Source organism: Oryx dammah, unplaced genomic scaffold, assembly GCF_014754425.2.
Source record: "Oryx dammah isolate SB20612 unplaced genomic scaffold, SCBI_Odam_1.1 HiC_scaffold_13, whole genome shotgun sequence".
NCBI lineage: Eukaryota > Metazoa > Chordata > Mammalia > Artiodactyla > Bovidae > Oryx > Oryx dammah.
In genome coordinates, this window is record NW_024070197.1 from 12,950,062 (window position 1) to 12,963,533 (window position 13,472).

The 13,472-nt window shown below is 54.0% G+C and overlaps 1 protein-coding gene across 2 annotated transcripts in view; it reads right to left on the reverse strand.

Annotated features, from left to right (window-relative positions):
• Positions 1-5,667, reverse strand: part of CEACAM16 (CEA cell adhesion molecule 16, tectorial membrane component) — a 6,584-nt gene extending 917 nt beyond the window's left edge. The window contains exons 1-4 of one of the 2 annotated variants that reach the window (XR_005723219.1): positions 5,131-5,667; positions 4,546-4,821; positions 3,128-3,406; positions 35-1,009 (exon numbers count right to left, since the gene is read on the reverse strand). Coding sequence is in view for 1 of the 2 variants with exons in the window: in XM_040252570.1 (XP_040108504.1) it covers positions 683-1,009; positions 3,128-3,406; positions 4,546-4,821; positions 5,131-5,527 (1,279 nt within the window). In the remaining variant the exon portion in view is untranslated. The remainder of the gene's footprint in view (positions 1-34; positions 1,010-3,127; positions 3,407-4,545; positions 4,822-5,130) is intronic. The other variant, XM_040252570.1, reaches the window with a different exon arrangement.
• Between the last annotated feature and the right edge of the window lie 7,805 nt (positions 5,668-13,472).

The following is a 13,472-nucleotide window of genomic DNA, read 5'->3' on the forward strand; positions in this document are numbered from 1 at the left end:
GCTCCCAGTCTGATGGAGGAGACATGGTCCCTACCTCTGGGAGCTCCCAGTCTGACTGGGAGTTATGGTCTCCAACATCTGGAAATTCCCAGTCTGATGGAGGAGACATTGTTCCTGACCACTGGGAATTTCCGGTCTGAAGAGGAAACACAATGCCCACCACCTAGGGGTCTCGATCTCGATGGAGGAGATCGTCCTTACTTCAGCTTGAGAGAGAAATGTACCCTCTGAGGGTAGAAATTCTGTTCTCTTACTGCATCACAAAGCACGAAACACGATCTGCATTGTCTAAGATGACAGTCTGAGGAGAGAGGCATGGCTCCACCCTCACCCTATTCTGCCTGTCTGATGGGAGAGGTACAGCGTGAGGGAGGTGGCAGTGTCTCCTGTGTTTTATGTTCCAGGGAAAAGGGTACCTTACCCTCAGTCTATACCCTGTATTTTGAAACCTTTGGTCTGGTGTGCTTCTTACAGAAGAGAGAAGGCATGGAAGTCCCATTGAGTGCCCCAGTCCAGTGGAAGAAGCCAGTCTGCCCCTGGTCTGTCGGTTTGACAGATGAGGCAGGAGCTCCATCTGGGGAGGCCCAAGTCAGCTGGAGGACTGAGTCAGCTGGACTCCACACTATTGGGAGCCCTTGTCTGAAAAGAGCCACCCCCTCCCTGTCCCCTCCTGCACACTCACGGGCCACCTGCAGCTCCACTTCCAGCGTCTCCGTCTTGCCCTGCAGCGTGACGGTCTTGAGGGTGTAGCGGCCGGCATCCGTGAGGTTCAGCTTCTGCACCAGCAGTGAGCAGTTGGGGAAGCCCACCTCCCGGCCTGTGTGCGCGGGGCCTGCGATCCAGTTCCCGGAAGGAAGTTGGCTGAGAAGCCGGTTGGGCTCGGAGGCAGGCCCGCGGTACCAGGCGTAGACCAGCAGGTCCTTGGGGTAGCCCTGGACGGTCAGCGTCACGTCCTGGCCCTCCATCGGCCGGGTGGGCACCGGAACGATGGTCATGACGACCGTGGCCGCTGGGGAGAGAGCGAGGGCGGCTGGGTCAGCTGGGCCTCCATGGGTCACAGTGCCCCCCGCCCACCCCCAGCCAGCTCATCTATGCCTCCCGCAACTGACTGGCCCTCCCAGTGCCGGGGTGCCAGAAGGGAGACAGAGGAAGGAGGTGGTGACATGTGTGGCGGTGGAGGTGGATTTTGTGTCAACAATGCCTGCCCGCCAGAGAGCTGCGTTTTCCCTCATCAGTTTGGGAGACCCCCATGCGTGGGAGCCATCTCTCTCCCATTAGACTAGGAATTTCCAGCTCTTGGGGGACTATCTCTCCCCATTAAACTGGAAGACCCTAGAGGGCCAAGTCATGTCTCCTCCATCAGATCGGAAATTGTTAAAAGTCCAGGGGCTGCATCTCCCCCATCAGATTGGAAATTCTCAGATTATGGGGGCCGTGTCTCCCCCATTAGATCGTTGGGAGCTATGTACTCCAGGTATTGTCTTTTCTGTGAGCTTGCAAGACCTCAGAATAGGGGGAGCTATAGTTCCGCATTAGATTGAAAGATTCCACAGAGTGGAGGCCATGTCTCCTCCATCAGATTGGAAATTCCAATTTATTATTGGGCTGGGTCTTTCCAGTCAGCTGGGGACCCCAGAAGTTGAATGGGGGACATGTCTATCCCATCAGACTGGAAATTCCTAGAAAGTGGGGGGCCTGTACTCCCCCATCAGATTGGGAGTACCCCCAAAAGTAGAAACTGTGTTTCCTCCATCAGACTAGGAATTCTCAAAAAAAAAAAAAAAAAAAAGCCGTGTCTCTTTAAGACCCCATCTCCCCCAGAAGAATACAAAATCTGCTAAGCCCTGTGCCTCCTCCATCTGATCAGAAGTCATGCCGTCTTCATCACTGCTTGGGTGGCGTGTGAGGCATTGCCTCTTCTCTCTGACTGGCAGCTCTTGAATAGGGAGGCCGTGCTTCCCTAATTCAAGACCGTCTGTGCGAGGGCAGAGACCATGTCTCCTCCATCAGACCAGGTGGGGGCAGGATGGTGGCTCCCTTTCCTGTGTCTCCCCCTTTGGTACCTGCCACAGGGTGGCCGACAGTTCAGGAGGCCCTTGGGGGCACTGTGCCCACTCCCTGCACATACCTGCACACCTTGGACACCCCCCATCTTGACCTGCAGAGACGGGGCTCTGGGCAGCACCTCAGGTCATCTGGTCCACCCCCCTGTCTCTTGCCAAGACCAGCTGCCAAGGGCCCCCCCTTAGGGTGGGGCAGGAGGTACACTTACCTCTGGGGACGCCATTTCTGCTTTGGGTGAAAGAGATTCCACCCTTTGGATGAGACCCAGCCTGTTAATAGGAGGGAGGCACGAGGGCGGGAAGGATTGTTGCCACTGTTCCCCGGGGGATGGTGGCCACTTGGGAAGGAACCAAGGCGGAATGAATGAGGCCCTCATGTTCAAAGCCACCATCCCCAGGGGATGAGCAGATGTCCCCTGAGGATCCTGATGGCTCTGAGAACACCAGCTGTGTCCGTGCTACCCCCACCGCCAGGTTGTTTAAGGACAGAGGCAAGACAGTGCCTCTCTCGCTGTGTTTTTCCATTTGCCAATGAATGGCTGTAATTTCCCCGGGAGCGCGTTTGCCTGTGCGCGGGTGTGCGCATGCGCACACCAGCATCCGCGCCAGATAACTGAATAATTGAGTTGGCTGCGCCGAGGTTCAGCTGTTTCTGCGGCAGGGAGGGGGCCCAGCCTGCAGCTGCTGTGACAGACTGAATTTAAAACAGGGGCATGCATATAAAGGGACATCGAATGTTTTTCCACTCTACCGCTGCACGGTTTGGGACATGTGGCCCGTTTCTGGCTTTGCCACCCCTCAAGGAAGAGAGTCTGATACGTCGATTTTTTTTTTTTTTTAATCCAGGGTGGGGGTGTGATAAGGCACAGACTGCCTTCCTTTTGTCACCTGGGGATGAAAAGGGTCCACCTGAAATTACACTTTGTCCTGTGGCCAATGAATGGGGTGAGAATCTCTCCCTTTCCCATCCTCTGTCCCGCAGAATGGTGGGTGGAGCAGCCAAAGCTGGGGTCCAACTGGGCCTCCGAGGGGAGGGGGCGGTGGCCAGGCTGGGGGCGACTCACCAGAGAGTTTGACCACCACTGAGGCAGATCCAGAGAGCAGGGTCTTGGGGTTCTTAGCAATACACGTGTACGTGCCCTCCTGGGCGGCTGTCATGCCACTGATGTTCAGGTGGTCTTGGTCATTCTTTAAGGCCCGCCCATTGAAGGCCCACACATACTCGGGCTCCGGGCAGGACCGGGATGCGCACCACAGCGTGAGGGACGTGTTGAAGTCGACTTTGATGGTGCAGCCTGTGCGGGTGGTGGAGTCCTGGAGTATGGCCACACGTTCTGGGCCAACTGTGAGGGCGGGAGGGAGACAAAAGGGCAGTGGAGGGAGAGGGCCGTCCAGGCGGGCACCCGCCCAGCTTTCTCTCCACCAGGAGGAGCCCCTGGGAAAATCTGGAGGAAAAAAGTGCTCTGGCCTTTGCAAATCCCTCATGGATCTCTGACTTGCTCTAAGATCTTGACAATCACTTTCCCTCTCGGGGGATTTCAGTCGTCTTTTCTGTAGAAAGACGACGTTGGGGCACTGCACAAAACCCCTGCAAGATGTTTTTGACATCTACAGGTTCATTAAGGGAAAAAAAAAGGCCTAAATGATTGGTTTCCGATAAGCCATTCTAAGAATCTAGAATTCTAGGGTTCCAAAAGCAGGTATTTCTAAGTTCTAGGAGGCTGAGTCTAGAAATCTATGTTTCTAAGATTCCAGGGTTGGGCAGCTCTAAGTTTCTAGAATTAGAGTCTAAGAATCTCTGCCTCTAAGAGTTGCTGGGGTTCTCAGAGTCTAGAATCCAGAGCTTCTCAAATCTAGAATTCCCTGGTTGTAGGATTCTAGGCTCTAAGTTTTTCTACATTGCCATCCCTCGTGTACCTGAGTGATTTCTTTTCTCTGGCTTGTTGTTTAGTCGCTCAGTCGTGCTGGACTCCTTTGTGACCCCCTGGACTGTAGCCCCCCAAGCTCCTCTGTCCATGGGATTTCCCAGGCAAGAATACTGGAGTGGGTTGCCATTCCCTTCTCCAGGGGATCTTCCCGACCCAGGAATCGAACCTGCATCTCCCGCACTGGCTGGTGGATTCTTTACCACTGAGCCACCCCGGAAGCCCTTTCTCTGAATGCCACATGGTGTGTCTGCTGCTCCTGGGGATGACTCCATACTTTGGTTTTGTTTTTAATTTTATTTCCCCTCCCTTTCCACCATTCTGTCCCCTCTCCCTTTTGAAAATAACCAGTCCTGGCGGTATTGAGTCAAAGGGAAAGATGATTCAATTTCGAACATGGTCTTCTCGTCCTTTGGAGATGGGTCGAGTGCATTTTGAGGGGACCCTTTGGTTTCTAACCCCAGCTGGCCTACTGACTCACTGTGTGCCCTCGGGCACCCTCTCCTGGCCTCAGTTTCCCCATCTATGAGGCTGGGGGCTGGGCCGGGAGGACTCACAGTACACGGTCACGTTGACGGGCTCGCTGCGGCTGACACTGACAGGGTTCCAGACCTCACACTGGTAGGCGCCGGCCTCCTCCCTGCGGATGCCATGCCGAGTCAGCACCCGGCCGTCAGGGGATAGGCCAAGGCGCACGGCAATGGGCAAGGCGTCGCCGTTGAAGAACCAGCGGACCTCAGCAGGGCTGGGGCTGCTGCACATCAGGTGTAGAGTGTCCCGGCGCTCCACCAAGGCCGTGCTGTTGGCCACGACCACGGGCTGGGCCAGGATCTCTGTGGGGCAAGAGACAGAGGGGGAGGGGGCCGGGCACTGCCTGCTCCCACGGTCTCCCCCTCCCTAGGCAGGGGGCATGGGTGGATCCCAGTACCCCTGAAACCCCAGCCAGAGGGGCAAAGAACAGGATGAGAGGAAGGTTTAAATCCTGGAAGCCATCTGGGAGGAGGTGAGCATTTTAATGTTATTTTAGGACTTTTTTTTTTTGATGGCACATTTTTTAGTTTTTTGGTTTTTTTTTTTTTCAGGATTGGGCAGGAGCTGGGAAAGCCCAGCTAGGGTAGAGGGGGCTCTCGGGGGTGTCTCACCATAGACCTGCATGTGTCCGTAGCCCACCTCCGTCTGAAATTGCCTGTTGAGAGTCTGCAGGATGTAGGTGCCCGAGTGCCCAGGCAGGGCACCCTGGATATCCAGGCCACCGTCGGGGCGCACAGCCTCTCGCCCCGTGTGGGCTGGGCCAGGGGTCTCATCGCCTGTGCTTACGATGTAGCTGGCTACCAGGTAAGACAGGCTGAGTGTGGGCCCCGCGTACCAGTTGTAGGCCAGCAGTTCCCCCGAAAGCCCTTGGACAGCCAGAGTGACGTTGTCGCCCTCGGCTGGCTGGGCAGGCTCGGGGGTGATAATGATCTCGGCCCCCGCACTCAGGAACGCGGCTGAAAAGGAGCCAGAGGGGTGGGGTGAGATGGGCTTGACCGCTCCCCACATTTGATGGGGGAGGAGACATGGGCTCCTGGCACATGTGTTTCTTCCATACAGTAAGTGCTCAGGAACTATCTGCCAGGTGCTAATGGGGGTCTCAGTCCTGGGGGGGTCAGGGCTGGGATGTGAGGATCAAATTTGATGGGCTGTGCTAAGGATCTAGCATAGGCCTTGCTCATACCAAGCTCACAGCACCCAGCTCAGCCCATGGGACCCAGGACCAGACCCAGAGGGTTTTCCCCGGCCGTGAGAGTCATCAGCCTCCACTTACAAGATTAAGCAGCCTCATCCTGCCCCCCTGGGAACCCTGGCTCCCAGTTGGGTGCCCTTCCTTTGCCTCCCCAGGCTCAACCACAGCAGAAAGTAGGGCTGTGATTAATCTACTCCACCCTTTCTGTTCTCAACCCAGGAGATAAGCCCCAAACCCGACTAGCTGGTTGAGTCTGCCTGGGATGAAATTGTGTGTGGCTGCCTGGATCAGCAAGCTGTGGCGGTTCTCACATAAGAAGTGTTTACATGCCTGGCCTGGTTTCTGGTACTTTCCATGCTGATGGAGCCTGGCTATGAGCAAGGGCTCTGGATCTAGCACTCAGCCCTGTTGTGTGACCCTGACCAGCGACTTCACCTCTCTGAACCTCAGGCTTCTGGTCTATGGAGTGGGGGTGATGGGTGGGGTGGTTATGAAGACACAAAAAGTGTATAGGACAACACCCGGTAGATGGTAGTAAATGCTGCTGGGGATGACCTTCAAATGACCCCAGGAGTTAGACCCATTTCATAGATGAGGAAACTGAGGCTGAGAAGAGGAAAGCAACTGCCCAAACCACATCCTGAGGGAGGATTGATTACAACTGAAATCAACAGCTGTTGATTACAACTCATGGTAATTAAGGCTTCTGTAGCTCAGTGAGGGTTTGCTACATGAATGAAGCACAGCAGTGGCTCCCTAACCCACACCCTGGTTTTAGAAATCTCCAAGGTCACCTCAAAAATCTCTTTGGGTGACAGTCCCCGGCCTGCCCCACACTGGTGATTCTTGGAGGAGCAAATTGTGCCTGCATGAAGCAGAGCTGTTGCCCCTACCTGCTGGGTTTCTGGCTCATACCTTCCCTCCCCAGGCTCCCCTCCCTTCCCTGAGACCATGAGGCGAAGGCTCTAGGGGTGCCGTTCTCGCTCACCACTGAGAAGGAGCCATCTGCTTCGGATCAGCACCATCTTTCACCCCAAAGCCGGCTCTTGGAGGCGACGGCGTGGCGGCCCAGCGCTCCGAGGCCCTTCCTGGTTGGGGTTTGGCTCCGTCTGGCGCTGGACCTGGGAGGATTCGGTGATTTGGAGCTGGGGGAGATCACCTGAATTTGGAGGGATCGAGTCACCGAGAATCTGGGGCCCCGTTTGGGTACCAGAGCGGGTGTGGCAGGCACCGGCCAGGGGCCACGACCTGGTCAGGCCTCCTGGGGCGCCGCCTGACCTTCTTTGTGCCGAGGGCCCGGGTTTGGTACCGGGAGAAGAACCAGGTCACCAGGGAGGCAGGAGGAGGGCCAGGGGAAGATTTTAGGGCAGTTCTTACCCACAGCGCAGGCCGACTTGCGGGGGACACCGAGGGATAAAACCCATCCACGGTGACTGCCGTTTTCCCAGGCCCAAAGCTGTGGGTGACCCTCAGGTTTCATCTCAGTGGCTGCCCTGTGATGCGGTCACTGTCAGAGTCCCTGCGGGCAGATGGGGAAACTGAGGCATGGAGTAAGGGCTCTGACTTGCCCAAGTTCCTGCAGGCAGGGGCTTCTGAACTCTGCTCTGTTTCTGAACCCACACAGAAGGGAAGGAGGCTAGTGACTGTACACTTTCTCTGGGGCTCTGTTTTTTGTTCATTTTTAATACATATTTACTTATTTGACTGCGCGGGTTCTCAGATGCGGCACATGGGATCTTTAATCTTCGCTGTGGGAGGAAGGATCTTTAGTGGCGGTATAGTGTCCAAGTTCTCTGACCAGGGACTGACCGCCCGCCCCCCCTGCATTGGAAGTGTGGGATCTTAACCACTGGAAGTCCCGGGGGCTGTGTTTCTTGTCGGTTTCCTACATGGGGCTGAGCAATCCACATTCTCTCTCTTCTTCCCTTGAAGCCTTGTTCTTTCTGTCTGTGAAATGGGCATATGTGAACCCTTTGGGGCCAGAGAGAGTCCAGTCTTGACCTTGGCTATACACTTTCTGGAAGTGAGGCTGGAAGCAGCCTCTTCCTGAGTTTCTGTTGACTGCTCTGAAAACCAGGCGTGTGTAGACTCTAATCAGGGTTGTTGACTGATTAGTGAGATGCCACATATCAGGAACTTAGCACCTGGCAGAGTTGGGTCCCAAACACAAGAGCTGGTTGGTGTTGTTGGACCTAGTTCTGCTTTTCCTAGTTTCCATGACCATAGGCAAGTTATGGAGCCCACTGGGCCTCAGTTTCCTCATCTGTAAAATGGGAGTGATGATAATGCCCATGTCATGGGCTGTTGGAAGGATGAAATGAATGAACCTGTGTGAAGTACTTACCATGATGCCTGGCACGGAGCAGAGGCTCAAGAAGAAATCACTCAGGGACTTCCCTGGTGATCCAGCGGCTAAGACTCCATGCTCCCAATGCAGGGGGCCCAAGTTCGATCCCTGGTGAGGGAACTAGATCCCACATGCTGTAACTAAGACCCGGTGCAGCCAAATAAACAAACAAAATATATTTTTTTAAAAAGAAATTGCTCATTCATTCACCCTACAAATATTTAATCAGCATTGTTGGTCTGCCAAGCACTGTCCTAGGGGCTAGTAGGTAGAATCCCTGCCCTTGTGGGGCTGAGATCTGTGGGGTAAACAAACCAAACAAAATCTATCCCACGTTGGATGGACGTAAGTGCTGTGGGGAAAAATCAAGCCAGGAAGGGGGCTGGCGGTTTTGGAATTGGGGCCAGAGGTGGAGGGGCAGGGAGGCTGTCTCTGGGAAGGTGATGCTCGGTAGAGGCCGTGGCGGGGGGTGGGGCGGGGGTGGGAAGCACCACCCCCACAGTCAAGAACATTTGTTCTTGACAAATGTGTTATCAGTATCTCGATGGTGGCTGGGTCCTGGTGTCTCTGAGGCTCCAGCATCCTGCTTCTGGGCCGGGGGCCATACCGGTGGCTCACCTGTCCTGATTTTCTCCTCCAGCACTGCGTCCTCAGGTGCCCTGGCAGGGCGGGGCTCTGACGTGGGGGACAGCGTGAGCTGAGGGGGTGGGTGCGGCCAGGTGAGTTGTGGGTTACCTGGCACACTCCCCCCATCCCTCCTGTGACCTCAACTCACCCTTCTCTGTCCCAGCCCAGCCCTCTCCCCTGAGCCCCGGGAACCTCATCCAGGGGCTCAGGATATCATTCAGGATGCTTCCCCCCCCCACCTCCCCGGATGTCCCTGGGCACCTCTCGCTCACCCGTCCCAAACTGACCTTGAGATCTCTCCCTAGACCTCCTCCTCCTCCCCACCCTCTTATCAGAGATGGCACCACCGTCTGCCGTCACTGGGGCAGAGACGGGGCCTTGTCCCTGATATTAATCTACGCCCACCGCATACCACACTCTCTCATGCCTGCTTCTCAAATGCCCTGTGCGTCTGTCTCGCTCCCTGTGGCTCCTGCCTTAGTGCCGGTCTCCCCAGCCTGCACTGGCCCCTCATCTGGCTTCCCCTCCCCAACTCCTCCCTGGTCTCTGACCCTGGTTTGGCCCCCTCTCAGTGCCCAGAACCTGCTATGGCTCCTCAGGAGAAAGCTATGCCCTCAGGAGAAAGCCCAGCTTGTCACTGTGGCCGTGCATGGCCTGGCCCCTGCCTGCTTGAACACCTGTTCCTTCTGGGAACTCGGCTCTAGGTATTCTGCCTCACTGGCACTCTCTCCACCCAGTACATCCCTGCTTCCCTCTGCTCTATTTCATTGCCTACTCAACAACTCCCCCTCCTCCTCCAGGAAGTCCTCCTGGACTCCTAGACTTCATGAGGTGCACCCCTCATCCCCAGCCAGTCCCAGCCCTGACCATCTTGGGTCTTCACTGTCAGGGGGTAGGTCTGTTTCTTCACAGTGACTGAGTCGTGGGAGGGCAGGACTAGGGCCGCTGTGCTGTGGGCATCACCGTGTCCCCCGCACTGCCCAGCACAAGATCGGGTGATGGAGCAAAGGCTGAGAGAGTGTTTGTGGAACTGGACGCCAGGGGCAGATGACATAGACAGAGGAGTCTCCAGGGAGGTCTGGGCTTCTGGGGATTTGCCATCTGGCTGAGCAGCGAGAAGAGGCTTTGGCTCTGAGAGTCTTGAGGACAGATCCTGGCTTTTGTCCAGACTCCTCCATGGCTCCCACCACCCTCAGCAACACACAGACCCTCTTCTCTCTGTGGTCCTTGCACTTCCTGATTCACTCCCGGCTCCATCTCCCCAGCCCCTCCTCCTGGTGCTCCCAGACACAAGCCTGGACTTTTGGTCCAATTGAGTGCTATGGTTTCTTGAGCACCTACTATGTGCCAGGCCCAGAGCTGGGCAGAAAGTCAACCTGGCCATCCTGGGCAGGGGCCCTTGCCTGTCTGGCAGGGGGGTGGTAGGTGATCGTGACACTGACCTCTCTGGGGTTTCTCTGGGGGTGAGGGAGAGCAGGTGCATGGGCTTAGTGCCGTGCCTACTCCAGAGTGGGCACTGGGTACTCAGGGGCCATCATTCATTCACCTTTCAACAAACATTTGTTGAGCATCTCCTAGGCTGGGCACTGTGCTAGGTGCTGGGTTACAGCTACGAATAAGACTGGAAAAATCCCTGCCCCATAGAGCTGACCTTTTGTTCGGGGCGATAGTCAGCTGACAAATAAATAGATGTGATATATCAGGTGGAGATAATGTGATGGAGAAGAACAAAGCAGGAGAGGGGATGGTGGTACCTGGAGCACTGGTTTATGTAGGGTCAACAGAAGATGTTTTAGGAGGTGACATCAGAGTAGAGACTCAATGAGGGAAAATCATATCTGGGGGATTCTGGGGGAAAAGCATTCCAGGCAGACAGAACAGCAAGTGCAAAGGCCCCGAGGCAGCAGTGTTCTGGTGAGTGGGAGGCTGGTGTGGCTGGAGCACAGTGAGTGGAGGGGGCCAGAGAGGAAACATGGGCGGATCCTGCAGGGCCTTGTGGGCCACAGGAGGACTTTGGCTTTCACTCTGAGGTAGGAGCCCTGGGAGAGATGTGAGCAGAGAAGGCATGGGAGCTGACTTAGGTGTTAATAGATCTTCTGGCTGCGTGTGGGGCACAGACTGTGGGAGGTGGCAGCAGATGCTGGGAGGCAGTGGGGTGACCACAGCAGTCTAGACAGGGTGTCCAGGGTGCTGGTGGTTGTTCAGTCACTCAGTTGTGTCTGACTCTTTGGGACCCCATGAACCGCAGCATGACAGGCTTACCTATTCTTCACCATCTCCCGGAGTTTGCTGAAACTCATGTCCATTGAGTCAGTGATGCCATCCAACCATCTCATCCAGTGAGGTAGTCACTGCGACTAGCTTCTCCGAGTTTAGATGAGCTGTGAGTGAAAAGTACACACCGAAGAGGTGATCGTCTTGTAATATACAGAAGTATTGAATCATTATGTTGTGTGCCTGAAACTAACAGTGTTGTAGGTCGATTACACTTCAACTAAAAGAAAAGACACGTAATCACAGTATCCTAATAGGTCCTGCAGTGAACAATATTTACATTGTCATTATAATGGTGCAAACACTAATTATTGATATAATTAAAAGCATGGGCTTCTTAGGCGGCACAGTGGTAAAGAATCTGCCTGCAAGGCAAGAGACGTGGGTTCCATTCCTGGGTCGAGAAGATCCTCTGGAGAAGGAAATGGCAACCTGCTCCAGTAATTCTTGTTTGGAAAACCCCATGGACAGAAGAGCCTGGCAGGCTGCAGTTCATGGGGTTGCAAAGAGTCAGACACGACTGAGCATGCACGCGTGCATGCAGGCATGATAAAATTTTGAAGAGAGTTTGAGGGAGGAGGGTGGAGATATTAAATCTTCATGTCTTATAACATCTATAAATTTATAATTATTTTTATCTTTTTAAATTGTATTTACAGGAGGCGATAGGCTTAACTAAACCTGTTGTGGCAATCATTTCACAAAATATGTAAATCAAGGCATCTTGCTATGCACCTTAAACAGTGATATATTCAACTTTTTCTTTCTTTTTCCTTTTTGGCCATGCTGTATGGCTTAAGGGATCTTAGTTTCCTGACCAGGATTTGAACCCGGGCCCTCAGAGAAGGCAATGGCACCCCACTCCAGTACTCTTGCCTGGAAAATCCCATGGACGGAGGAGCCTGGTAGGCTGCAGTCCATGGGTCACGAAGAGTTGGACACGACTGAGCAACTTCACTTTCACTTTTCACTTTCATGCATTGGAGAAGGAAATGGCAACCCACTCCAGTGTTCTTGCCTGGAGAATGCCAGGGATGGTGGAGCCTGATGGGCTGCCGTCTATGGGGTCACACAGAGTTGGACACGACTGAAGCGACTTAGCAGCAGTAGCAGCCTCTACAGTGAGAGCATGGAGACCATGAGGGAACTCCCTATATAAGTTTTTTCCTAATAAAACTGAAAAAAAAAAAAAAAACCCTGAAAGTGAAAAGGAAAAAACCTCACAAAATATTGAAGATTTATTGCAGACACATACACAAAGAATCCAAAACCTATTGTTCACTTTTTATATTGAGTCCATGTTTAAATGATGGGCACTAGTGATAAACAACCCACCTGCAATGCAGGAGACATAAGAGACGTGGGTTTGATCCCTGGGTCAGGAAGATCCCCTGGAGGAGGGTATGGCAACCCATGCCAGTATTCTTGCCTGAAGAATCCCATGAACAGAGGAGCCTGGTGGGCTACAGTCGATGGGGTCACACAGAGTTGAACACGACTGAAGAGACTTAGCAGCATGTTGAAATGATAACATTTTGCCTATGTTGGGTGACATAAATTTGGTTCACCTGTTTCTTTTTATTCTTCTTCATGTGATACTAGAACATTTTAAAGTGTATGCATGGCTGGCCCACAGAGGGGAGAAGTGGTTGGGTCACTGATATATTTTACTAATGATTTATGCATTATTTTGACATTATTGGCTTTACCTATTGTCTCAACCAGCATCACCCTCCCTCCCGGAAAACCCATTTTGCAGACAAAGAAACTGAGGCTCAGACCTTAGCTTTGGGAAATTGAAGTGGGCAAGTCTTAATCTTCTCTGCAGCTGGGACAAAGTTCTCTGACCTTATTTTGTCCACTCTGTCCCCTGACCCCTGCCCTCTTATCTCACCAGCCACGTCATTAGTGCCCTAGGGAGCTGGGGGTGACCTGGAGCCTCCTCCATTCTGTCTCCTCTCTGAGACTCCACCCATGACTGACAATGTTTCTAAGGTGGAACCCGTGGGTGGGGCTCGCGTGCCAGGACACTTGCCCCATCCTTCTGGTTGGAGCCCTCGCTCTGAGAGCTACTCGCTTAGCGAGGCTGAAGCAGGTTTCTGGACCCCTGTTTTCTGTTCACCTTATCTCTCCAGGGCGAGGCTGTGGGTGCTGTAATATTTACTCATGGATCTGACTTCAGGGTGTGGCTTCCTGTGCTGGCTTGGCAAGGTCTGGGCTTGGTCTTGGGGAGGCTGTTGTTGGGGAGAAAGAACTCCACATCCCCTTAATTCCTCACCCTTGGAAGAACATCCAGGCTACTGTGCCTGGTGGGGTGTGGACAGTGGACCAGAGGGGCCAGCCTCAGACCTTCGCCTTGGCTGTTCCCATTGCCTGGATACCTGTCCCGCTCCCTGCCCCCATCCCAGTCTCACCTTACTCACCTGGGTTTTTCCAGGTCATTCAATCATTGAACAAATATTTATCGAACACTGACTACCTGCCAGGCTGGCTGGGGAGACAGGCAACATCCC